The sequence below is a fragment of the Lacerta agilis genome, chromosome 13 (genome assembly GCF_009819535.1).
Source record: "Lacerta agilis isolate rLacAgi1 chromosome 13, rLacAgi1.pri, whole genome shotgun sequence".
NCBI lineage: Eukaryota > Metazoa > Chordata > Lepidosauria > Squamata > Lacertidae > Lacerta > Lacerta agilis.
This window is the reverse complement of record NC_046324.1, coordinates 3,198,541-3,226,242: the sequence shown is the minus strand read 5'-3', so window position 1 is coordinate 3,226,242 and position 27,702 is coordinate 3,198,541. Positions and strand designations below refer to the sequence as shown.

Sequence of the window (27,702 nt, the reverse complement as noted above, 5' to 3'; positions counted from 1 at the left end):
AAGAAATACAAATTTTAGACATCTGCATGTAAATGCAAATATCTTGTTTACTGCTTTCTTAAACTTGATCAACCAACTCCTTGTTTTACTACTAATTTAAGGACTTGTAATGGCCTGTACACATTTTCTCTTGCTCTAATTCTTATGTCATCTTTGTCTCAGCTTCTGAGTCATACTCTTCAGTGTTGTTCTGCTCACCTTTTGTATGGTTATAACTATTTTGCTTTCATTCTCTATAGATAAAATATACTACTTAAAAAGCCTATGCGGTGCAAATATTTATCTGTTTATCAAATACCACATTACGCTGTATAATATCTGTTTTACTATATACTCTATTTTAGAAATAGCTGTTTAGAACTAGAGTGTGCTATTTTTGTGTTTTTCTGATGTGTGGTGCTGGATAAGTTAATTTTATGAACAAATCTCCCTTTCCCATTTTACCCCTAGGCAATACCACATTTGGGTCTTGTACTATTTCACTGAATATCTATGTGTGCATGTGTATATACCTTATATACATTTACACACAAGCCCAATCAAGTACCTGTATCAGAGTACCTAGACTGGGGACATGTTCTCTCTGAATATATAGTATCATTCTATAAAGTTGTCTCTAGCATATTTAATCAGGAAAAAATTAACTCCTCAGTAATGATATTTGATATCCTACACTGATTCTTCTTTCTCTCATCTACTTTGCAACCGCAACACACTTTGGTTATCCTTTGGCACTGTAGTTCTGAAACCAAGTATGCCAAGGAGAACCCAGTGGTTTCAGTTTTGTGTGTCAAACTACTTTTCTCTTTAATGTGTAAAGTACTAAAAAGTAGTCCCTTTTTCCCACAGAACATTCTAAATTCTGCAGTGGTGCAATTCAGCATCTCTGGAGTCATATGGGGAGGGCTACTGTAGGGCTACAGTTATATTCTATTGGGAGGGGGAGAAGTGGAGCCCCCAGGATAATCCATGTGAAAAGATGGTTCTGTCTTGATTCAAGGACTTGGGAGAGAAAAGTACAAATTAGGTGCAACAAATTAGGAGTAACACTAGGTGCAATCCTCAACAATGAACCCTTATGTTTGGGTTTAGACACTTGATGGGCCCAATAATATTACACCTGGGACTGCTAGAAGGCATTGATTATATGAACTGGTGCATATAAATGGGTCATATATGTTGCCACAACTGTGTATTACAACAGCTGTGTATATATGCCCCTATATCAATGAGGGATTTAATACAATTATTGACTCCATGTTAGCCCACTGGTGACCCCTTACACTCCCACAAGCAGTTGTGCAGGGATTAACAACTGCCTGAACAAGAATCAGTATTACTAAGGAGTATACAAAAAATCTCTAGCTACTACTGTGTTATCAGTACTGTAGTAATTATCAAAGAAGGTATGCACCTTAACAAAATAAACTTGTCGTTTCCATAAGTTTAGACTGTCTGTATTTCCAATTCTGTGTTGCCCTAGATTGCGCCAATACAACAGTTAGCATGGCTACACTGTGTTTTGTTCTCTTGGCTGCCCCAGCTTTTGTGGATTATTTTAACCTCACAACACTACAAGCATGGGCCAATGGATTGCCAATGGAAATGCGGCCTATGATGCTATAGGCTGGTTCTGCAATCCTAGCTTCCATTGCACACTTGCGATGCCAACACATCTAAGGGCTGGCCCATCCTTGCCTACAATTATCAGTACTGTATATGCAATAAAGAATTTCCACAACATGCAGTAATACCATTAATACAACAAAACAGACACACAGCCAAAAGAGGTTTGGTCTCAGTTTTTCAAGCTTGAGAAACTTAAACAATGGTGCAATCATAGGCACATTTGCTTGGGAATGTGTATTTCTCTCTTGACTAGAAATTTGCTATAAATTAAGAAAATTATAGCCAAAGAGTAAACTGGAATATGCACACGTGGATCCCAATGGCACCACAAATTGCACAGCCTAATTCTGAGCAGAATTTGGCACCATAAAGTACTGCAACAGTAGAATAGTAACTTTTTTTTAAGTGCTTAATAATCAGACTATTTCAGCTAGAATTCAAGTCCTGCTATTCATTACCAGTATCATCTTTTGCAAAAACCTAATGGATATCAAATATCTAAAATGGGGAACAACTGACCTTTAAAGTATTTATTACAACTCTTTTCTGTACTGTTACTGAAGCTATAAGATCTTTAGCAAAAAATATATATATTGAGAAATCTAAGAAGCTGTTTGTTTACCGCACTTTTTAATAATAGAGGATAGTTAATATTAAAGCCACACGTCCTGGTTCCATGCACTGCTTCTGTATTTTGATTTAGCAAACAAATCATTATTCTGGAAATAAATACAAATGTATTTATCAGCACCCTGGCTATATTTTAATGAATAGAAATTTTAAATACAAACATTTTCAGGATAATTGATTTGATTTTTTTAAAAGAAAAGCTACAATCTTATTTAAAAATGCAAGTCCATGATTATTTTCTAGTCCCTTATTGATACAATTCACCTCTTAAACAGAGAATCTCCTGATTTGTCTAATATGAGTGTCACATACTTTATACCAGTAATGTTTTCCCTAATTGTTTGGGCTTCATTGTTTTATAAATTATGCAAGTTTGTGTGAGTAATGTTTCTTGTGTAATTAAATGTCTGAAGAATAAAAATAAATGCTGATTATAAATATGTATTGGTTTGAGGATTAAGCACATAAACATCACCAACCTCACTGAGTAACACACTCAGTCTTCTGTAAATAACTACAAATTATCATGAATCTGTACTGTACATGCAAAAATGTGTTGTCTTATGTGTACAGTATGTACAAATTCATTTTCTAGCTATGATAAAAGCATAAGCCATTGAGAGGAATATTAAAAGTAATACTGTAATAAAACTTCACTAATCTTCCCCGTTATCACCAACTTTTTCACTTCTATCAGATCTTCTTTAGAGCTCACTCTTACACTTGTCAGCTTAGACTCAAGTTTATTTTATTCTGATATTGAACAAAGTATTTTGACTCATTTTGTAAATACAAATGTAAAAATAAGAGATTTAATGTTGTCTTTTAAATACTCTTGATTTTCATTCTAATATGAATGTTGTTATATTGTACTTAGAACCTGTACCTTTAATATTACATTACCTTTATTAAGTGCATTGAGCACATCAATTTTAGATGTGCTTTATGTACTGTTCTCCTGTAATAAAACTTCAGCTTCTAATGGAAAACTTGGTCACATTCATTTTTCACTTCAAGTGCATTAAGTGTTACTGGACTGTGGTGAGTGGACCCTGCCCTCAGGGTTAGGATCTAATAAACAGGAGCAGTAATCCCTAAACTGTGTGCAGCCCAGGGTGCCCTAAGAAAACTGCTTAGATTAGAAAACAGAGACAAAGTGAACAAAAACCGTTAAAATCTCTAGAACGGGTAGTTATAGGGAAAATACAACAACTTAACGTTAAATTGCTTAACGCAAAAATATAAAGTCTTAATAAGGATTTAGATAAGGATTTTCCTGAACGAAAATAAACCTAGAAAATAAACTTGACAGGTTGCCGGCTATAAAAATCCAGTTTCACCGAGATGATCAGTTTCCTCAAAGGAAATTAGACTTGAAAGAAGGTATAGGAACCTAAGTAACAGGAGCCCAAAGACAAAGGGTTGAAAACCTCAGTTGTAAAAATTCAAATACTGCAAACTCAGGAGAGGTTTGAAAACCTAAGTTGTAAGAACCCCAAAAGGGGCAAAGATCAAATCTAAGCTATACTAGCTTTTATAAAGAAAGACTCAAAACTTGGGCTATAGAAATTCTCATGATGTGGATGGTGCTAAGGGTCGGCAAAGACTGCTAAACGGTGTTCCCAATCACGGGTTTAAATACAAAATGGTTGTGAATTTCTTAACGGGGCAGGTCACCCTACCAAACCATTGGGCGGGGCAGGTAGAAGTAGAGAAAGAAAGAGTAAATTTAGAAAGAGAAAACACTAGACAAAATTATAAAAAGAGCTATAATCAATACATGCATTAAGCCCTGAAGGAGCCAAGGAACCAAACCTAAAGATCCAATATGACTCTTTTTGGTGTAGTTTCTTTTTCGAGATATCTGTGTTTGTCTCAGAAGTATTGTGTTTGTAAATGACAAACCATTTAAAATCAGTTGCTTTGTTAAAAATGAGAAGTGAGAGGTGCTTCTATGACCTTATGGAGGATACGATTCTTGTGCTCCAATATTCTAGTTTTAACTGTAAGTATTGTACTTCCTACATACCACAGGCCACAGGTACATTGAATTACATATACTACTCCACAGGAGTCACAGGTGGTAAATGCTTCCTGTTTGATGGTATTATTAGTTCCAGGTACAGTGAAGTCCTTGGTCTCGATCGTTAAGCTACATGCTGCACATTGATGGCCTATCGGTGGATTTCATAAATGACCGGACTGCTAGATTATTTGCCTTATCACGATATACAACCGTGTCCAAAAAAGTTAATTGCTGGCTATGGTAGTGGGTTGTAAACTTAATATTAGGATGAATGTTGTTACACCATGTAAAAAAATTGTTATCGGCGGTCTTAAATATTAAAAAAGGTCATCAACAAATCTCTTATATAATAAGATTTCATCAAAAAAAGGATTAACAAGACATTTGTAAATGAAATCTTCTTCTAGCTTCCCCGTGAATAAATTTGCTATACTGGGGGTGCATGCACTGCCCATAGCCACACCCCTAACTTGTAGATAGAAATCCTCCTGAAACTTAAAAAAATTACGTTCAAAAATAAGATCCTCTAATTCCATAAGGAAAAAGGTGGGTGGGTGTTGGTTGTCTCTATCTCGAAGAACGTTATCTATAACCATACGAGCTTCATCAAGGGGAATATTAGTGTAGAGGGAGGTAATGTCCATTGTAACTAAGATGGCTGGTGTGGGGACGTGTAGACCTTCAACTTTTTTTATAAAGTCCCTGGTATCATACAGGTAAGACTGTAATCCAACAACACGTGGATTTAAAAATGAATCCAAATATTTTGATAAAGGTTCCAATAGTGAATTTGTTTCTGACACTATTGGTCTTCCAGGTTGGGGGGGAGGAGCCTTTCTTGTGGATTTTGGGCAAGATATAAAATAAAGGTATACCGTGGATCATTGTTGGAAAGGAATTGTTTTAAGGAAGAGTCAATGTAGCCCATTGTTTCTGCTTTTTCAACCACGGTATTAATCAATCTAGCGATATGTTTGGACGGATCATAGGTTAGTTTCTTATAATAGGTTGCCATAAGAGATATTGCTAAACTTGAGCAGCAGTTTAGATACAATTGGTCCAATCTAACTAAGGAAGAACACATAACCCTAAAAAACTTTTGGCCGACAAGAATATCATTATTAAATCAGCAGATAAAGGCGGGGCAATAATAATTTTGGATAAAAGTGATTATTGCCAAGAAGTACAACGCCAATTGAGGGACACCTATTATAAGAAACTAACCTATCCATTCTGAAGGAAATCAGTCCTGAGTGCTCACTGGAAGGACAGATCGTAAAGCTTAGGCTCCAGTACTTTGGCCACCTCATGAGAAGACTCCCTGGAAAAGACCCTAAGATTATTAAAGAGCAAAGATACAGAAAGAAGGCCAGATTGTATCTGCGAAAATAAGTTTATAATCAAGTTGTAAAAGCCCATTTTTCTCCCTTACTAACGTTCTTTTCAAGTCCTGTACTTACCTCTTAGATTGGTATTCAGCTGCCCCCACCTCAAAATGGTCAGGTGAACCTCAAACAGGACATAAGAACATAGAGCTGTATCCAGTGTTGGCTTGTTTATTTATTTAGTTAGAAAAATATTTGGATAGTATTACATCATTTTAAAAAATCAAAGCAGTTTACCACAATAAAAGCAAAGCCATACAATAAAACAATTAAAAGCCATTAAAAAGCTGAAACGAGGCATCAATTAACCATTGTAGAAGGATGTAATCTAAATAGCTTGTATAGGTCTGGATTAGAAAAGTTTTCAGCAGGCATTTAAAAGTTGCCACAGAAGGTGTCCAGTGAATCTCTATTGGCAGAGTATTCCACAGGACTGGGCCAATGCCATTACAGGCTTGCTTTCTCCTTATCAAATGAGCCTCACCAACTCAAGGAATGACCAATGGTGCTTATACTTCGAGTAGACCAACTGAAGCTAATACACATAATTAATTTGAATGTGTTTACTCTAAGGACTTAGTTGGATTCACCTCTTTGGTCCATTCAGCTCCATATTGTCTACACTGACTGACGACTCTCCAGGGTCTCTCCCAGGCATCCCTGCAGATTTAACTTGGGGCCTTCTGCATCCAAAGCAGATGTTCTACTACTGAGTTACAGCCATGAATGTTGTCCCAAGCAGTTGTGTCTCAAGTACTGGTACGAATTTATCAGAAACATGTGTCAGCGACCCTCAATCCTGGAGACATAGGGAGCAAAGACCCAGAAGGCTGAAGTTGGTTCCTGAAGTCTGCCTGCCTCTGTACCTCCAGATTTTACACCCTAGTGAAAAGAAAACATTCCTGAGATGCCCCCATTTTGCTATTACTGTCTAAGGAGGCTTAGACTTAAAACTGGGCTGCCATTTAACACATAGCAGTCAAGGCTGGAGCAAGATTTGAGTTACATGTTCCATTGGGCAAACTCCACTTAAATGTTCTGGCAGTTTTTATTCTAATTTCAAAACATTTATATATATATATATATATGTGTGTGTGTGTGTGTGTGTGTGTGTGTGCCTTTTTCCCTTATAGGAACTCAAGGCATCTTACAGATAAAACATTAACAGAATTAAAACTATATATTAAAAAACTACAATTACAAGAAAACAGCATGGCACCAGCCCCTTTCATTGAAAGCTGTCAGTTCTCAAAAGCCTGCTGGAAAAAACTGGACTGTACAAAGGACTATATGTTCTGAAAGTAGAGACAATGTACTGTATGTAATTTTGTAATCCAAGAAAATCTTTAATAAAACGTTGGTTTTTTTAAAAAAAAAAGGTCTTTACCTGCTGGTGGAAGGACAAGGTGGGACACAGTTTAGCTTTTCTAGGGAGGGAGTTCCAAAGAAGGATACAGTGGTCAATAGTATCGAAAGCTGCTGAGAAGTCCAGCAGAACCAACAGGGACACACTCCCCTTGTCCAGTTCCCAACCAAAGTCATCCACCACGTTCACGGATCCCTAAGATGAGCAGGTCTATCTTTGAGCCCTATGAAAGACGTAACATACAATGATGTGATTTGATCCAGTTTTGCTGAACTTTCCTGAGGATCCTTTAGGGCAGTGTTTTTCAACCACTGTTCCGCGGCACACTAGTGTGCCACAAGATGTTGCCTGGTGTGCCGTGGGAAAAATCGAAAAAGTACTTTATATATAGTCAATATAGGCACAGAGTTAAATTTTTTAACATTTTCTAATGGTGGTGTGCCTTGTGATTTTTTTCATGAAACAAGTGTGCCTTTGCCCAAAAAAGGTTGAAAAACACTGCTTTAGGGATCCTTCCACTCCCTTTCTCCTGCCATCCCCTCCCCTTCTTTGTATTGCCTCTTACTAAAGGAACATTTCCATAAGGCTTAGTGACATTCACTTAATACCATTCCAAATGCTTTGTTTTCTGTACAAAATTAGTTACAGATCACCTGTACTAATAGAATATGAATTCAGATATAAAGGGAAACATATATTTATGCCATACTTTACTACATACACTTCACTTTCAAAATATTAAGGGTTGTAGTCAATGTTAGTCGCACTCAACATTAATTTCAATGGGTCTACTCAAAGCCACACTACATACCTTCCAACATTTCTCCGATGAAAATAGGGATGTTGTGTTCATTTTTTAAAAAAAATTCATTGGAGAAATGGTGGTGGTTATGGAATTATTATTATTATTATTATTATTATTTGCGACTGGGCCTAATAATTAGGGGTCCCTTTACCTTTACCTTTAAAGAAAAGCAGGACATTCCAGGATCAAAACAGAAACTGGGATGACTTCTGTAAATCCGGGACTATCCCTGAAAAATAGGGACACTTGGTGGGTCCGAGACTAACATTGACTAAAACCCAATAAAAGTTCTGTGCTCTTTAGCTGAGTTTTGCTCTTCTGAAGAGACTACAGCGGTACAGCCCACAAGTGTAGCAGTTTATCAATATTTATATTAAATACAAATAGTTAGCTTTCAGATTAATAATATTTTTAAGGAGAACTTTGTAAACGGGCAGATGAACCAGCTTTTTGCACTTAAGTCATAGAATTGTAGAGTTGGAAGGGACCCCAAGAGTCATCTAGACCAACCCCCTGCAACACAGGAATCTTTCACCCCACATGGGGTTCAAGCCCACAACCCTGACATTAAGAGTCTCCTGCTCTACTGACTGAGCTATCACTTGCACACAGCCTCTTCGTTCCCCTTTGTGTAAAGAAACTGGGCAGAAAGACAATTAATTATAGTTTCCTGTTATTACATCCAAATTGGGAAATCATGGTTAACTATTTCCAAACAGCCATGCTATTTCACAAAATATATGGGTCCTATAATGTGATGTTCTTATAATTATATTACTGTAGTGCTTTGTTATTAGTGCCCCATGGTACAGTATATAGAAATTTAAGAAACATAAATTTAAAAAGAGGAATAAATGAAACAAATGATATTTTTATAATCACTTCACATATTCAGACACCAAGCTCTAGTCTTTTAATTTTTTTAAATTTTCTACGACATTGCCCAACTTTTTGCCACATAATTTAAATTAGTGGGCATTTTCGAATGCTTATTATTGTACAGTGTGTGCCCGGGATAAAGAGCAATCTATTATCATTACTGCATAAAGATAAACTAGTGTTTTCAAATTAATACAGTTTCCACAAATATTTAGTAAATGTTCTAAAACATTAAAATGTAACTTACATTAACATACAATATTTACTTTAGTTTTTTTCACCTGTTTCGCTACCACTGGCGTTATTCCACAGCTTAGGTTTTTATTTTTGATATTGGAGCTTCCAGCATAAAAGCTGGGGGAGGGCAGTAAAGCCTAACGGGAAAAGGTTGAAGATAAAGAAATTGTACTGTACTGAGGAAGCCGTTTCCCTCAGCCGAGCTCCTCCCCCTTCCCTCTTTACATCAAGTATAAAAATGACGAAAAGGCGAGCCTTTCTGAGGGAAACTCGCTTGCCCACACCCAAAATGGATCCTAAGCTCCTTCCACTTCTCGCACTCCGGTTGGCTGGTTCGCTACCACGTGAATGCCTCGCGGTGAGATCGGCCGCGCTGGTTGGATAATACTGCAAAGCAGGGGCGGTTCTTAGCGATGCTCACCGAGGCTCTGCTGTGGGAATGCAGTCGCCTCTTTCAGGCCTTGGCGCCCCCTCCAACTCCAGGCCGGGCGAAGCGGCCGCCGAAGGCGCGACATGGCAGCGAGCGGGAACCTTCTTGCCTGGTGAGTGCGCGGCTTGGGTCTCACCCCCTCCTTTTCCCTCCCCGGTCCTTCAGGAGCCGAAGGGAAGAGGGCGGGGGACCCTCATTTCCTGCAGTCGTTTGCTACGCTGTGGGACGCAGTCAGGGGAAGAGCATCCCTGAGCGTGTGCAGAGTGCTTTTCTCCTCTCAGCTTTGAGGAAGCAGAACCCGCTCCTCCAAGCGGATGGGATATGTAGCCTGAAAGTGTCTCCGTGTGTGTTCCCTTTAAAACATTTTAGCAACAGCATTCCTTTGCAGGTTTACCCGGAAGTCAGTCCTGTTGCCTTCATTGAGGGCTTAACTCCCAGATAAGTTTGTAGGCAGCCAAACCCTCACAGGCGCTATCCTACCTTCAGTGAATCAGACATCCAGGTATGCGCCCTCATGGTGTTCTTCTGTGCCACATATTTAAGTTAATACATTACAGCAACGATGTGGGGGGGGGGAAGGTGCTTTTCAGTGGTGGCCCCACTTGGGCCACCTGCAGCAGGTATCGTCAACCTTTTCAGACCCAGCACTCGCTTGGGACCCAAACATGCCTCTAGGGACCCATTTCTTAATCTTTTACCATATATTTGCATAGTGGTAGTGCTCCTGCTGCAACCCACCTTGGATCAGCCTGTGACTCACTGTGGGACGACCCACCAGTATTGAGCTACAGAAGGCTCTCCCCATTGAAGCTTTCCCCGATGCTGACCATTAACTGCCTCTGAGTGCCCATCTTTGGCCTCTTTCTGCACCCAGGCATTTGGTTGCATTTTAGAAGTGTGGTGGTTACAGTGTTAGACTAGGACCTGGGAGGTAAAGGTAAGGGGACCCCTGACCATTAGGTCCAGTCGTAGACGACTCTAGGGTTGCAGCGCTCATCTCGCTTTACTGGCTGAGGGAGCCGGCATACAGCTTCCGGGTCATGTGGCCAGCATGACTAAGCCGCTTCTGGCAAACCAGAGCAGCACACAGAAACGCCGTTTACCTTCCCACCAGAGCGGTACCTATTTATCTACTTGCACTTTGACGTGCTTTCGAACTGCTAGGTTGGCAGGAGCTGGGACCAAGCAACGGGAGCTCACCCTGTTGCGGGGATTCGAACTGCCAACCTCCTGATCGGCAAGCCCTAGTGACTGACCCACAGTGCCACCCACGTCCCTTAGGACCTGGGAGACCAGGGTTCAAATCCCCGCTCAGCCATGAAGCTCTGTGGGTGGCCCTGGAGTCAGTCACTGCCTCTTAGCCTAACCTACCTTACAGGATTGCTGTGTTGATTAAACGAGGAGTGGGAGAACAGCCTATGCCGCCCTGAGCTGCTTGTTGGAAAAGTGGGATATAAATGTGAGAAATAGTACTAATAACAAAAAGAACTAGGAGGTGGAGAAAACTACAAACCTGTAATTTGTTAAGGGTTCTGAGAGTTGTTAGGAAGCCCCTATTTCCCATATAGAGTTAAAATTCTCTGAGTTGTAATGGGACAGTAATAAGGGGTCATGGCCACTGATCCCATCACCTCCTGGCAAATTGAAGGGGAAGAAATGGAGGCAGTGAAAGATTTCACTTTCTTGGGTTCCATGATCACTGCAGATGGTGACAGCAGTCACGAAATTAGAAGACGCCTGCTTCTTGGGAGAAAAGCAATGACAAACCTAGACAGCATCTTAAAAAGCAAAGACATCACCTTGCCGACAAAGGTCCGTATAGTTAAAGCTATGGTTTTCCCAGTAGTAATGTACGGAAGTGAGAGCTGGACCATCAAGAAGGCTGATCGCCGAAGAATTGATGCTTTTGAATTATGGTGCTGGAGGAGACTCTTGAGAGTCCCATGGACTGCAAGAAGATCAAACCTATCCATTCTCAAAGAAATCAGCCCTGAGTGCTCACTAGAAGGACAGATCCTGAAGCTGAGGCTCCAGTACTTTGGCCACCTCATGAGAAGAGAAGACTCCCCGGAAAAGACCCTGATGTTGGGAAAGATGGAGGGCACAAGGAGAAGGGGACGACAGAGGATGAGATGGTTGGACAGTGTTCTCGAAGCTACTAACATGAGTTTGGCCAAACTAAGGGAGGCAGTGGAGGATAGGGGTGCCTGGCGTGCTCTGGTCCATGGGGTCACGAAGAGTCGGACACGACTGAACAACAACAACAATAAGGGGTCTCTTGAAAGCTCTCATTCCCCTTAACAAACTACAGCTTCCAGAATTCTTTGGGGGAAACTATGACCTTTGTGCTTTAAACATATAGTGAATGTCACCCTGGTCTAGCAATCTAGGATCATAATGGCCGGCCAGTTGCCTATTACAGTATGGGAAACTCTCAAGAAGGAGAGGTGGGAACGGCGGCCCCCGCCTTCCCTGCTTGTGCTCCCCATGAACTTTTATACCTCCTCCAATAGTGGATGTAGAACAGAGCCATCATACTCACTGTGGTGTTCTGTCTATTTCTATGCATTTATAGCCTCCCCATTTCCATGTAGTTATAATTACAGGGGACCCTCCGGATACGAATTCAATTTGTTCTGGGGGTCCGTACATACCCCAAAAAGTCCGCATCTAGAGGCACTGCTTCTGTGCACACGCACAATGCGATAAGAGCACTTCTGCACATGCGCGCGCGGTGAAACTGTTGACCGTGTTCGCAACCCAAAAGTTACATTACCTGAAGGTATCGTAACCCGAGGGTCCACTGTATCTCAATTAGGAAATTATATGTGCTGTTTTCCCATAATAATGATCAAGACCACAGGGTGATACGTTAAAAAAATACCTTTCAATAATATCATAAAATATACTCAGCATATAGAATTGCTGCCTTCCAGTGCAGTTCTGTGTAAGCTCAAGTTACTCGGAAGTAAATTGCATTGTCAATGGGGGCTACTTCTAGATAAGTATGTGTAAGATTACTGAGACAGGCTGCAATCCAAAACAATGGAATGTCAAGACAATTTTTTGGTTCCACCAGAGGGGGAATTGTGGGTTTTCTTCAATGATAAACTGTGATATAAAACAAAGATACACAAAAAAAAATCAAAAACAGCAACAACCCTGCTCCCCACAAAACCCTCTAAGGCAGCGATACCGCAACCCAAGAATCTGTTCAGCAGCCTCAGCTTTTGTAGGTGGAGTCAGTCAGAGACCTGACCTCACAGGCCAGGTCAGGCATAGGCAACCTTCGGCTCTCCAGATGTTTTGGCCTACAACTCCCATGATCCCTAGCTAACAGGACCAGTGGTCAGGGATGATGGGAATTGTAGTCCGAAACATCTGGAGAGCCGAAGGTTGCCTATGCCTGGGCCAGGTGGAAAAAAAGATCTGCAACACAAGGAGCAAGTCTTCAAGATAGTGTCTCTGTGATTCTAATTTGTTGTGATAGAAATATTATTTTTAAATGCATTTTAAACCGTTTATATTGTGCAAGCTGTAAAACAAACCATCTCCAGTTTTAAATAAATAATACAAATGATTTTGTTATGGTTGGCACATCAGTAGAGTCAAGAGAGGAACTAAGATGGAAAATTGAATGTTTGGGAAAGCATTCATTAATTCATTCATTCATATAAGCAGGTACAGTTATTGTGCAAGTTTTCCCTCTTCTGTTTCATTAGATACACATAGAATTATGCCATTGCCTTTTATACCACTGGATTTCAGTTTCTAAGCAATTTCCATGGTTAGTCTGTTGCAGCAAATTTGCCACAAGACAGTGGTAGCTCGTGTTAAGTCCGCTTCGGGTTGCATTTTTTCGGGTTACGAACCCCACAAACCCAGAAGTGAATTTCGCCACGCAGACACTTCTGTGCATGTCCGTGTGGTTTGCGCATGAGCAGAAGCATTCTGTGCAGTTCACGCATGTGCAGAAGCGCGATTTTGCGCATGCGCAATTGGTCACTTGGGTTACGTACTTTTCGGGGTGCGAACGGCACCCCGGGATGGATCGGGTACGTAACCCGAGGTACCACTGTACTGTTAAAATTTGTAGAATATTTAGCCCACTTTCCATCACCATTGTCATCAATTAGAATACTTAATCCAAAGAAGTTAGGAATAGACACAATAACATTATGGGACCTGGTTATGACTTAATAGCTGATGAATAGTGATTTATGCTTAAACTATGATTTCCCAGCGTTTATAAGCCATGTTTCTAGTACCCAAGCAGTGTGCAAGATAAAAGTTAACTGATCTCTATCTAGTCAATGTTAAATTTGTTTTATTGTTATTAATTCATTAATCTGCCTTTTCTTACTCAAAACCAGGGATATCCCACCTAAAAATGGTCACGATGTGTATTTCTCGCGAGATATTTATGAAAAATACTCATTGACTCCAACTCTCTCTGAGCTACTGTTACTACCAAAAAGGTACCAGTATACCTTTTTTTTCTAACTTTGGTTTGGAAGGCAACAAGCCTGCAATTCATATGCATTCTGGGGAAGAACACATAGGTTTATTTTATATTATTTTTTATATCGTGCGACAATTTGAATAATAAAAATTGTATGTGTGTATGTTTGAAAAAACAGTTACATTATACATCATCTAGCACATCACATTGCACTTGCTACAACAGGCAAAAAAATATTTAAGTGATCTGCCAAGACTCTCAGCAATTTTCAAGTGTCCAGGTGTGCAGAAGGGGTGGTGAGTTTGGGAACCACTGCATTAGGACTTGTTTTCAAATAAGCATATGTGATTGCAGCTTTTCATTACATTCAGTGCATGTTAACTTGGAAGTTCATTCCACTATGTTCCCATGTTATTAATTAGTTGCTTTTTGGGGGAAAGCCTGTACTAAGCAGCAGGGAGGGAGAGGGTTTCCTTTGGGAGGAGAATGATAGCAAGAATCCTGAACCTGGGAGCTAACTTGTGAAGAGAAAATGGGGCCAGTCTCTCACCCTTCACCTCAGGAGTTAACTTGGGGAGGGGGAAGAGAGAGAGAGCTTTCCTTAACTGCATCTAAGGGAGGCTGTGGTTGTGGCTTCAACAGTTTAGGACAGAACTTGGTGAGGAGGAGGAGTAAGAGAGGAGTATATGGTTACTAGAACATATAAACAGATAGTCACCCCCATGAATACAGGAATGTGGCTCTATCTCTATTCTATGATGCCAACATTAAGGACATGGAGAGACAGAGGCTGCTGATGGAAGAACAGTGCTCCCAAGAATGTGTGGATTCGCACCTGAGACGCATCCCTTCTCTCCTCATAGAAGCTGTGATCTGAGGAAGAAGGGAGTCTGCTGACAAAAGGGTCAGTCTAAATAAAGAACAGGCTGGCGATGTAGGTGAAAGGGGGCTGTCGAAGTGATTTAGGCTTGCATTCTGCTGAAGGCTTTGACAGCAGCACGCCGTGAAATAATCCTGATGGGCTGCCGTCCCACTCCTCGTCAAATGTAGCTAATTTAAGCTGCTAGAATCACTTGACATTCCTACATCAGGCACATCTGAGTCAGCATCTTGTTGGTGTAGCAGCTTAATTAAATTTGCCAGTTCGTGCCACAAGGATGGACATGTTCTCTCATTCTGAGAGACAGCTGTGTAGTATTATTAAGAGCTGTAGACATGATACTGTTGAGACATTTTCCTGGTGTGTAAATCAAGTCTTTCTTTTTCACTAGATCAGCAGTTAACACTCAGTTTAGTTAATCCAAAATGTGCTTATTACTGAGCATGCTTATATGTTAAATAATTAAGAGCTAAGCCAGCCATCACCCATTAGAGTGTTTTGAGTATCATCCGTATAATTGATAGCACCGTTTGAGGACCTATGTGCCGTGGGGTAGCATTTATATAACATAAACTGGCCTGGATCCAAAGTGCCATAAATCAAGTTTCATGAGCCCAAGGGGCCTTTATGTTTGTTTTTCTCATAAAACCACTCCGTATGCCATCTGACATATTACTTATACAGCTGAGAAGGGGGGAGGATACTTGCAAAATATTCAAAAAATGAGCTCACATGAGCCTCTTACTTACAATGAAAGAACACAGTGGGACTTGTTTCTGAGTAAACATATGCAGGATTTCACTTAAGTGGTTTCTTGGGTCTTGGCCATTAACCTGTTGTTCAGCTGGCGGTGTTTCTTCAAAGTAGTCATTCAGGTTTCATTTGTTTTTAATATTCTTTGGGGGAAAGAGATAAGCATGATGGTTTGACCAAACTAGTTATGATTTTTTGTTAGAAAGTTAGGTATTAAAAATGTTGCAGTAGCAATATGAATTATGCTCCCTGTTGAATGAGAATTAAGGCTGTTGGTCTTGTAGGCTTTTGCCTACATTTTTTTAAAACTGTGTGTATTTGTTTCAGGCACGCAGAAGGCAACACAGGCATATCAAAAGTTGTCTCAAAAGAAAACAAGTCTTCTAGAGGACAGCCTGCAGTAAAACCAGCTGAAGTGGCATTCCAATCTGCAGCAGAAATTGCATCTTTTCAAGAGCCTAGAGTCCCCTATCCTTACTTTTCTAGTTTGACAGAGAAACAACAGAGGAGATACTTATTTCTGTTGTCTGCATACTTAAATGCTGATCCCAGCCTGGTAGATCCATCTGGGCAGAAAGATCATTTACAATACCTGGTAAGGGTCTCTATTTCCCATAATAATGACATGATTTGCTAATAAGATGAACAAGTGTTACCAGGTAGCCTTGCATGGAAACAGTAGTGTTGTGTCTGATTGAAGTACAGGTACATGAAGCTTACTGTGTGTAGTTCTATAAAGTTAGGAAGCCGCTTTGCTCTTATAGTGCAATACTCTCCCTGGCAGTAGCTCTCCCCAAGTTCTTCTCCACAGATCCTTTTTCACTGGAGCTGCTAGGGATATGCCTCTACCTTCTAGCTGCAAAATGTTTGTTCTCCAGCCAAGCTATGGATGCTTCATGAAAAGTTTTGTGTAAAGTAGTTTGCCTTGTAGATCTGTCCCTTTTCCCCCACACCACTGAGAATTGCAAAGGAAGAAGAGGTTGCAGTAGCTTGGCAACTCAAAAATCCTGATAGATGATAAAAATCACCAAATCCACATTCGTGGAGCAGCAGGTGCATTTCAGGTGGCCTTGGGGAAGGGCTATAGCTCAGTGGCAGAGTGTGTGTTTGCATGCAAAAGATCCCACATTCAGTCCCTGGCATCTCCACTTCTCTGTCAGAGGCAGTATGCTTCTGAGTACCAGTTCTCTGGGGAGAGTGTTGTTGCCCTGGGGTCCTGCTTCTGAGCTTCCTCTGTTCTACTCGAATTTTGTTCTTAGAGTCAGGTGGCATACACATTTTATTAAATATGCAAAACTCTGAACTATGCCTGTGTATGTGGCTGTCATGGAGCTGGCAGGAGAAGTGCACATGCAGTCCACTGTTGTCTCTTTTTGCCATCTGAATTTGTGCAAGACACTTTCAAAACCAGGCAGGCAGAGGCAGAGGATGGGAGCTGAAAAGAAAGCTGGATGGGAGGAAGAGAAATGAAGGACGCAGCAGCCAAGTTTGATTGGAGGTTGGTGTGGAATGCTGTGCTGAGTGAGAGCAGATCAGTAAAGGAAAGAGGAGGGAAAGGGATAGAAAAAACTAACAGGAATGAGGAAGAGAGAGCCAGAAAGAGAATGAAAGGTGAGGAAAGATAACAGATAAGGGGAAGCAAGGGGCTGTGTGGGGCAGACAAAGGATTTAGTGCACATTTTGGTTGTATCCAGTGCTTTTCTTCTAGAAAAAATGGTGCCGGTACTTCATACGCTGGAGTACCCCCAGAAAAAAGCACTGGTATCTCTATTATTTTTGTAACGTCGACTCAGTATAGACTACAACACAGCTTTGTCTCTTGGTCTTGTCTTCCCATTAAAGCCCAAGTAAATGTGTTTCTTTCAGCACATTAGGAGTGTGAATAATAGCCACTATCTCTATATATCTACATCTATCTATAAATGTTCCTGCCCACCTAGCAGTTCGAAAGCACGTCAAGTGCAAGTAGATAAATAGGTACCGCCCTGGCGGGAAGGTAAACGGCGTTTCCGTGCGCTGCTCTGGTTTGCCAGAAGCGGGTTAGTCATGCTGGCCACATGACCCGGAAGCCGTCTGCAGACAAACGCCGGCTCCCTCGTCCTATAGAGCGAGATGAGCGCACAACCCCAGAGTCATCCGCGAGTGGACCTAATGGTCAGGGGTCAGGGGTACCTTTACCTTTACTATCTATAAATGTAAAAAATAAATATGCTATATTATGTAGGTTCTGTTTGTTTTTTAGCAAATGAAAGAATTTGTAAGCAAAGAAGTTGGCGAGTTCTTGAAGTTTGCTCAAAATGCCGCCAGAAGTTGCTCTGAAGATTATAATAACATCTCAGAGGAGGCCTTGCTTTACACTAAGGTAATAGCAGTAAAAGGTTGCTTTGCTGCTTTCTCACTTTTAAAAACATAGTTTGAAAACTACATAGGAAATGAGGTTTTATTTGCTGAGAGACGCTACGTGTAAGACGTTTAAATATATATATATTCTGAGGGAACACATACCCTAATTTCAAAACAGCAACAAATATTTAAGTTGTATACATCTGCCAGTAATAAATGCAATAGAAGCAACTTGCATCTTATGCAGAGGTTATGCTTCAGGGATGGCGTGTATATGCAAAAATGTATTTACCGTACTTTTCCGTGTATAATACGAGGTTTTTTTACTCTAAAATAATGTTCAAAAACGTGCCTCGTCTTATACAGGTGAAACTCGAAAAATTAGAATATCGTGGAAAGGTTCTTTTTTTCCAGTAATTCAACTTAAAAGGTGAAACTAATACATAAGATAGACTCATGACATGCAAAGCGAGATATGTCAAGCCTTTATTTGTTATAGTTGTGATGATTATGGTGTACAGCTGATCAGAACCCCAAATTAACAATTTCAACTTTGGGGTTTTCACCAGCTGTACGCCATAATCATCACAATTATAACAAGCAAAGGCTTGACATATCTCGCTTTGCATGTCATGAGTCTATCTCATATATTGAACTCCAGTTGCTAATGAAAACAATTGCTTACATAAATGGATTTTTCCACGATATTCTAATTTTTCGAGTTTCACCTGTACATGGATAGTGAATGGGGTGGGGAGGGATGGGTGATTGGCTGGAGCCGCAAGCAAGAGATTTGGTGGCTGAATGTTGGCTGCTTTGGATTGGCTGCTGCTCCTCTAATTGCGTTGGTGATTGGTTTCTGCAGCAAGGACTGCTGTGGATTGGCTGTTGCTGCTGCGATTGGCGGCTGCTGTTCTGGAACGTGCGTAATTGTCAGCGGAACCTTTTCTCAGTCGTGTTAGTGATTTTCTGCTGGGGAAGGGTCTGTTGGTGATCGGCTGTTGCTGTTGCTGTGACAAGTGGGCAGTGGATTGGCAAAAATAGTCCCCATGTCTTATACATGGGGGAGTCTTATACACGGAAAAGTACAGTACTCAGATGCCACACACACACACAGACACGTGCACACACAAACACACTCTTACCTTCCAGAGGCAGCACACCAGATGGGTCTTCCCTGCACCCCCAGAAGAGAGGTTTTAAGCTCTCAGGCTTTCCTACTAGTCTCTGGGAGGCTCTTGTGTAAGTTGCGAGTTGCTTGTAATTCAGAACTGAATCCATTGTAATTTAGCTGTTCATTATTTCTGAGACACCGTTGCAGAAAGCACACTTTTACAACCGTATTTTCTTTTACCTTCCAAGAATTTTTTAGCATCTCGTATTGGTTATGTGACAAAGTATCCTGAATGCTATAACCTACAAGAAGTTACCAGCATCATGGGAGGAAAGTTCTGCACAAAACTAACATTTAAATTGGAAAAATGCCTTCTTGCTTTGGTAAGTTGTACTTTGTGGAGGAAATTGCTTTATACCAAGGCTAACTCTAACTCAGCACTGTCTACACTGGCTGTTGCTGGTGCTCTAGAGTTTCATGCAGGGATCTTTTCCAGCCCTTCCTGGAGATGCCAGGGACTAAACCTGAGACTTTCACAGGTTCTCTACCACTGAGTGAAGGCAAGCAGGGCACTTCTCATGACAGTTCTGGCACTGAACTGAAGTGTCAGGGACTGGTTGAACGCAGAGTAACAGTGGGAGGAACAAGTTGGGGAACTCCTAAGGGAAGAAGTCTCAGAGCTTGCGGATTGGTGGTGGTGCGACAATGAATGGTCAGAGGGAAAAGACTGGGAGGAGGAGATGTCAGAAGCTGAAGAGGTAACAGGGCTTGGTGAGGGGGGAGAGTCTGTGGCAGGGAGGAGTCCAGAATCAGAGACAAGAGAGCAAGCAGCAGAGATGAGTCAGGCTTGTGAAGAGGCATGGGTCTCTTCCCCTCTTGCTGTGACAAGCTCTTCTGCCTCTGGTCTCCCAGAACCAGGAGAGACATGAAGTGGGAGGAGCAAAGACGGTCATGCAGGCACAGTCTCTAATTGGGATGGATATATATATATATATATATATATATATATATATATATATATATGTGTGTGTGTGTGTGTGTGTGTGTGTGTGTGTGTGTGTGTGTATGTGTATATATATATAGAGAGAGAGAGAGAGAGAGAGTTAACTCCAGCTTGCTCAGTGTGATTTAGTGATGGCTTGCTGCTGTCACTCAGGCACTATTTTTTATTATTAGACAGTTTAAGTGTTATTATTTACAGTTAAAGTGAATACAGCCAGAACAAAACTAAAAGAGGGAAGGGAGTTTGTTAGGGAAGGGGAAAGAGATGGGGGGGAGGAATAGATTCCAGCAGAGCCCTCTGGACATGTACTTCATGCAAATTGTTCCAAGTATGGATCTCAAATGTCTGAGAACTTATTCTCTTACGCCATTTGTTGAAGGTCGTTTTTCATACTTCACAGGAGTAAATAAGTCTTCTGACCACTGAGCAATCTGGGTGTAACACTAGTCATTTGGCTAAGTGTGTGATCTTGAAAGAAACACATACAGTCATACCTTGGAAGTCACATAGAATCCATTCGGAAACCAAAGCACAGCTTCGCATTGGCTGCATAAAGTTCCTGCAGCCAATTGGAAGCCCCGTCGGATGTTCGGCTTTCAAAAATCGTTCACAAACTGGAACAGTCACTTCCGGGTTTGTGGCGTTCGGGAGCCAAAACGTTTGAGAACTAAGCTGTTCAAAAACCAAGGGTACGACTGTACTGAAGTTTTCTGTTCATTTGGAAGCCAAGCCAAAAGTGTTCGTTCTCTGTTTTCATTCTAGGGAAAGGTGAACCTTGTTAAGCGATACTTTGCAAAACTGCCTGCCCCAATACAGTTACCTGATAACCATAAAAATAAGGTGGACATTGCAACTCCAGAGCAGAGGGCTTCGATGCTTCACAGTGTAAGTAAATGGGTTGTAGAGGATGCTATCAACAAGAACTATGACCACACAAACCCCGCAGTTTGGGTGGCTGTTGTGAACCAGCTGCTCTTAACAAACGATTCCTAGTGATTATTTTCTGCCAAAATGTACATCACATCACCTAATCAGAAATGACTTTTTGTTGTGGCTGATACGGTTTAATGGAAGGTAGAATGGAGACATACAAGTTTTAATTTGGTCTTGGATCCAAAGAACTGAAGGAACAGAGAAAGAAAATGTGTTTGTGTAGTTGTGTGAATGGTTGTACAAGTGCTAGTTGAAGGTTTCTTGCAGTGCAGCACCCACAACATGTTGGGGGTCGCATTACACTATGAGAAACTAAGTTAATAAACAAGATGTCGTGTGTAACATGTAAAATTGAGTGCACTGCAAGCAGTTTTTTACAAGAACCTCTGCAGAGGCTTACCTAAGTGCTTACACTCTTGGATTTGAGAATCAATTTTCTTGTGTAGAGAAGTGATCCTTTGGTGGGCACACAAGGCTTTTTGCTAGAGTAACAGTACATTTAGAACCAGGTGTCCACGCTAATCAGTGTTCTTCAACCTTGGTTCCCCAGATGTTGTTGGCATCCTTAGCCACCTTATCCAATAGTTAGGTGATGGGAGTCCAGCAACATATGGGGACCTGAAGTTGAACCCTGAGTGAGTGAGCTTTTGTTCTGAAAAAATCCTTCAGCATTTTGCTCTATTTTCATTGTGGTTTTATGCACCACCTAAAAGCACTACAGCTGAAGAATTATTCCAAGAGTTATTAGGGCATTTAATCATGCATGCAAGGAAGTTGCTTCCATTTTAAAAATCATTAGTATTTGAATCCATGAAAATATATCTGCAGTATTAATAAATATATTGATCCCTGTTTTATAAATTTGGCTCCTCTTTCTCCCCTGCCCCCAAAACAAATGATTTTTTTCGTAATATTTTCCCCTGATGGATCAAGTACTTTCAGTACAGTGGTACCTCTGGTTACGTACTTAATTCGTTCTGGAGGTCCGTTCTTAACCTGAAACTGTTCTTCACCTGAAGCATCACTTTAGCTAATGGGACCTCCCGCTGCCATTGTGCCACCAGAGCACGATTTCTGTTCTTATCCTGAAGCAAAGTTCTTAACCTGAAGCGTTATTTCTTGGTCAGCGGAGTGTGTAACCTGAAGCGTATGTAACCCGAGGTACCACTGTACATGCCTAATAGTGGAATGTCATATTGCTTTCACTCTGATTTACACTTTGTTTTCTCATTTTGTTTTCAAAAAGGATGTTAGTACAGATCCAAATGCTGAAAAACTCGTATTGAAATATGGTCCTCAGTTAGTGCTGACGAGTGAATCGTTATTTACATTGTTGAACAATAATGGTATGAGTTACAGTGAACAGTGGGAGCTTCCGGTTTCTGTGAAAATCATCTCTAATGAAGGTATATGCGTGTTATTTATACAGAGAGAGAGAGGGGGGGGGGAAATATATTTTGAGCCAAAGGGCTGGTGCTTATTTTCTGGTGCATATAATATAAATTGTGTGTTTTCATACATATAGCAGATATCAGATTAGAATATTATTGCCCTGACAACATTTGCTGCTAGCCCTTTGAAGATGCCGGTGAATTTTGAACTGTACCCACGTACCTAGGGGGATGCCTAGTTGAACTAATTGAGACTTCCTTCTAAGTAGACATGTCTAGGATTGCATTGGACATGCTTAAGGGTTTTGCTGTTAATTTCTTGGAATTATTCTGGAAATGAAGGGGGAGGGGGAGATTTCTTTGTAGTGGGGAAAAGGTCAGTAATATCCAGAGGTGTTTTACTATGTTGCAGCAAAAACAAGACTTAGCAAATTTGTTAACAAACATCAGGAAATCACAAAGAACAGGGGGAATAGGTAAAGCAAAATAGCAAAGTTTATAGAGAGAGATGCGCATATATATTGCATCCTTCTTACTACCTAGAACAGTAACAGTGTCCAGAGACATGGAGCACAACTAATAATGATTTCTGGTGATATTTTCCTGCTACTTCTTCCCACCTCCACTAAATTGTTCTCCCAAGTTAATTATGAACATTGATTCTAATGCTACATAATCATTTGCAGTTATGCAGGTGAGGAGTCAAGGAACTGATTTTGTATACTGGTTCTCCTCCAACCACTCAGGTAGTTTTTGTGGGGTTTTTTACTGTAAGGACAGTTGAAATGCAGTGGTTTGTGAAAAGCAGAATAAAAAACCAGGAATTATTATTATCGTCATCCTCATCATTTTCATCATTATTATTCTATGTCCATCTTGCTGGGAGGAAGTCACTTTTATTTCTCTGCTGATTAATGCATCTTCTCACACTTCCAGGTGTTGCTTTAATTAAAAGGAAAACAGGAAGTTAATTTGTAGGTAGGTGTCCAAAAAATAACAATTGTGCTACTGGAAAGTGAACATACTTTTTTTTTTTCTTTAAAGGTTTCAGACCAGTCAAAGTTGCCTACATTGATCCCCCTCTCCCAAAGAAAGAGATGGCAGTGAGAGAGAAAAACCATTTGTATCATGAATTTCTGGCAGATTTCCACATGACTAAAAAATCAAGCATTTTGGCACATGCTGCAATACTAGACAACCCACCTGAAGAACTTGTGAGTTCCATTTTTATGCTTATTTAGTTGTATTGCGCACGAGGGAGAATTTAACTTTCCTGCAACTTATGAAATGGTACTGGACATCTTGTGTTCCTGACTCTGCATAGAAATCTGGTACAGAATATCTGTTCTTGCTAACCTCCCTTTATATTTTGGGGTGGGGGAAGTTTCAAGTCATCAAGGGTTGCATGGATACATTTCTAAAAAGTGCAAGTGCTCGTCTTGATCCAGCTCTTCTAGTAAGCTTTACCAGAGTCTTTTCCAGAGTGCTTTACCTCTGGTTTTCATTAGTACTGTAAGGTTCATGTGTTGGTGCCTCACGAGTAACGAAGCAGGAGCCCAACCTGTCTCTTTACAGTTTTATTGTGCAAAATATTTACAGTGCAGAGCTTCCAAGTACATGTCTGTCTCAGTCGCTGTCAGAATCCGGGAGTGGCCCCTTCCAGCTCTTTCCCCAGCATAAGAACTTCGGCACCCCAAGTCTCCTCCTACCCTCCTTGTGTTTCACCCCTTTGCGCAATTGGGGCGACGGAAATGGCATGCCTCCCTTCTGACCAGCCGGGCAAGGTGAGCGCAGGGGCTCTGTAGCCTCCCCAAGCCCTGTTCCCACCAGGCTCCCTGTTTGTCGCTCCTGGCTGGATGAGGCGCTGGGGCTCTCCATGGCATCCCCAAGCCCTCTCCTTGCCAGGGTGGCCCCTTCCCTTTCCTCCCCACTGGAGGTGTGGCAGCTTTCCACGCTGGATGAGGTACTGCTGCTCAGTTGGCGTCGAGGCTCTCTGTATCCTAACAGAGCCTCCGGTCCCCTCAGCGGACCAGGTGGCAGTTCCCTGACAGGTACAGAGCATTTCACCATGCAGAATGAAGGTGCCCCTTGTCATTCTGAGTACCTGGGTGGGCTGGGTTTCTGCAGATCTTTAACTTTCAACCTGCCTCAGTTTGCCCCCCTGAATACAAGGATTTTCTGTCTTTGTCCTAAGTGGCTGCCAGATAAACACTCAGGAAGCTGCCTTATTCTGAGTCAGACCATTGTTCCATCTAACCCACAGAGACTGGCAGATGCACTCCAGGGTTTTAGACAGGAATCTTTCCAAGACTTACCTGGAGAAATTCCCTTCTTGGTAAAAATAAATAAATGAAACTTTCCCATTTTATTTTTACAACTACCCCCTGTGAGGTAGTATAGGCTGAGAGATAGTAGCTGGTCCATGGTCAGCTAGTGAGCTCCATCCGACGTCTCCTTGTTCCTAGCCCAACATTCTCAGTCATTACATCACATTCTGTACTATGCAGTGGATACAGGTTTCCCCAAACCTGTATTCTGACAATAAAATGTGGCTTTTCTTGATGACAAATTTTGGCTTTTAGGGTGGGCGTGTATGTACTTGTGACATTAGTGCCCCCTTCTCTCTCCAGGGAGCACAGGGCAGTGTACTATTTATCCAGTTTTATCTGCCCAACAAACCTGTGAGGTAGATTAGACTGAGTCTAGGTCACCCAGTGAGCTTCATGACTTTATGAACACAGCTCTTCACAGTCAAAGTACACCACAGTGTTGAGTTGAGTACAGCACTGGCTCTTAAATGTCACTATTTCCATTAATGTGCCTTAATAACAGAAAATGAGGCAAAATTCGAACAGGCAGCTAATTTGCAAATCCTTCTACAAGAACATGTTTTCATTTTTGAGATTTTCTCCCTTCCAGTGTATACCTTCTAAACACTCCTATTTCCCTTGTTTTGCTTGTATCAGATGTAACAATCTCAATCTAACAAACCACAATTTGTTAAAACATATGATGTGCTCACTTCCTTCTCTTACTGTGCTTTAATTCAGCTACAGTTTCCATTATGTCCAAACAAGGAAATTGTGATTTATTATATTTAGTGCAAGCCTAGATCCAATCCTGGTTTGTAGTCTGAGATTAAACCACAGTTTCCCAATTCGGACCTGTTGTTAACAAGCTCTGACAATTTTCCATTATGACAAGAGAGAGTAATAGGAGGAAAGAGATGAGCACAATACAAATTCTTGGTCTGATAAACCATGGTTTTTTAAATTGAAATTGTTATGTCTGGGCCTGACCCCTGAAACATTTTGATGCAGAAATATTGAATAGGCTTCATATATTAACTGTTAAGCACACCATTTTGTTCGCTGTTAAGAGTGGCTCACTATGTAATTTTTTTTGTTTTCCTCCTTTAGCTGAGAGCACCATTTGAAACGTGGCAAGGTAGACAGGTTCAAGTACCTGACTCTGTGGATCTAGACTTTGGCACTGATGTGACAGAACTAGAGACATTTGGTTCTGTATCTAAGCATTCAAATGCTTCTAAACTGGATAAAATTCCTGCAAAACCTGCCAGTATATCATCAGAGCATGTGAAAATGGAGAAAGCGCCAGTGTTGAACATGAACAGTGGCACAAGCTCACAAACATCCGACTCCATCAGCCTAGACATTCATACCAATGTCACATTGACAACAAAGCCTTCTATACCAGAGAGCACTCCTGTGAAACATGAATGTATGTCAAAAATCTTATCAAAGCACCTGAAAATGGAGAAAGAGTCAGTGTGGGAAGTAAACAGTGATGTTGGAGAAGGAAGGAGCAAAGGCCCTGAACGGAGGGTAGAATTAAGCACAGAACAGCATTTCAATAGGACTCCAGCATCGAGTGGTGCTGTCTTGGATTTGGACTGTGAAGTAATTTCATCAGTTAAAGGGTTCAATTTGATGGAAATTGAACCAGATGGCAAAAGAGCTGTTCATGTCAAAGATGAAACTCTGGACAAGAATACCTTATTAACTTCAGATAAAAAAGATAACTTCAAGGAAGGAGGTTTGGCTTATGTAGCCAAAGATGATAACTCATCCATTCTCTCCTGCTGCAGTGACACAGATGAGGAATCTTTGATAATTGACACAGGACATAAAAATGGCACTGATTGTGAAGCGGGTGTGGTTGCTTCTGACCGAGGCCCTGAAGCAGTTAGTCCTGAGTCTCCTTGCTCGAAACAAGCCCTGTTAGAAAATCTGACAGATCCTTCAAGGATTCCAGTTCAAGAAATGGCTGTGTCCAAAAAAGGTTGTGAACAGATGTCTAAAGAATTTGATCCTGTTGGGCAGATTTTGAAAATGCAAGCTGAACTTCTCAAGCCACCTTCTCCACACCGTCAAGAGCAGTCACAGGTGAATTCTGAAAGAAGCCCTGCACCAAGCCAGGGGTATCCACCATCAAAAGTACCTTCTGCAATGGAGCCCAAGCAAAGTACCACTGTGGATACCAGTAACTTGCCCAAGGTTACCTGGACATCATATTTTCAGGGATCTCAAAAAGGTGAGTTTTTTGATGGCTGTGCTAAGAATGCGGTCCCTGATTGGGCAAAACGCTACCAGAATCCAAGTAGTATGCAACAACTTCTGGGACATCCTGGCCAACCATCAGCACTTTCCTCTTTGAGGTTGAATCCAATGTATCCATTAGTCAGACAGCATCCTTACATGTTACAGGGCAGAAAATACACCTTTTAAATGGGCGCAGTCTAATGAATGTGATGAGATCTTGACCAACTGCCTTTTTGTTCTCTCTTTTGGGAAGAGGTGGTTTGGGGTGCAGCTGAAGATTGTTTGGAATATGAACCTCCTCAACGGGGCAATCTTATCTACAAGTTGTTCCGCCTTGGCGACCTGCAGCTACTGGTGCGCTGCCCTGTGCAGAAAGTAGAACAGCGGCCATCCAACAAGAAGGCAAAAGTCAAAAGGGTAAGCTTTTGCGTTAAGTGGGGCTCATGTTTTTCCAGACATATGTGAAAGAATGTGGCTTTCTCTTTGAGCCAATTCACTTGCCACCTCCTGTCAGCAACCAGAGCTTGGCCCACTTTGAGAAGGTGGAATCATAGAATTGTTGAGTTTGAAGAGACCACGAGGGTCATCCAGTCCAGCCCCCTGAAATGCAGGACTCTTTTGCCCAACTTGGGGCTCGAACCCACGGCCCTAAGATTATGAGTCTTATCCTTTATCAACTGAGTTAGTGGCTTAGCTCCAGCTCCCACCCAACAGCATCCTCTTGCCGTAGCTCCAGTTCCCTCTGAGCCTCTCCACACTCTGGGTTAGCCACCCAGTTGCTGACCTTCGTGCTATGCTGGAGTGCTGGCAGCAGCTGCAAGTCCCACTTTCTTCACCAAAGCAGAGAATGAGGAAATGAGGACTCCCTGTGCTG

General features: G+C 41.4%; 1 protein-coding gene across 2 annotated transcripts in view; it reads left to right on the top strand.

Annotated features, from left to right (window-relative positions):
* The first annotated feature begins 9,371 nt into the window (after nt 1-9,371).
* ICE2 (interactor of little elongation complex ELL subunit 2) overlaps nt 9,372-27,702 on the top strand; it is a 31,444-nt gene continuing 13,113 nt past the window's right edge. The window contains exons 1-10 of one of the 2 annotated variants that reach the window (XR_004427730.1): nt 9,372-9,499; nt 13,761-13,865; nt 15,810-16,077; nt 17,725-17,844; nt 19,188-19,322; nt 20,705-20,827; nt 22,122-22,281; nt 23,311-23,480; nt 25,686-26,820; nt 27,082-27,245. Coding sequence is in view for 1 of the 2 variants with exons in the window: in XM_033166719.1 (XP_033022610.1) it covers nt 9,471-9,499; nt 13,761-13,865; nt 15,810-16,077; nt 17,725-17,844; nt 19,188-19,322; nt 20,705-20,827; nt 22,122-22,281; nt 23,311-23,480; nt 25,686-26,820; nt 27,082-27,245 (2,409 nt within the window). In the remaining variant the exon portion in view is untranslated. The remainder of the gene's footprint in view (nt 9,500-13,760; nt 13,866-15,809; nt 16,078-17,724; nt 17,845-19,187; nt 19,323-20,704; nt 20,828-22,121; nt 22,282-23,310; nt 23,481-25,685; nt 26,821-27,081; nt 27,246-27,702) is intronic. The other variant, XM_033166719.1, reaches the window with a different exon arrangement.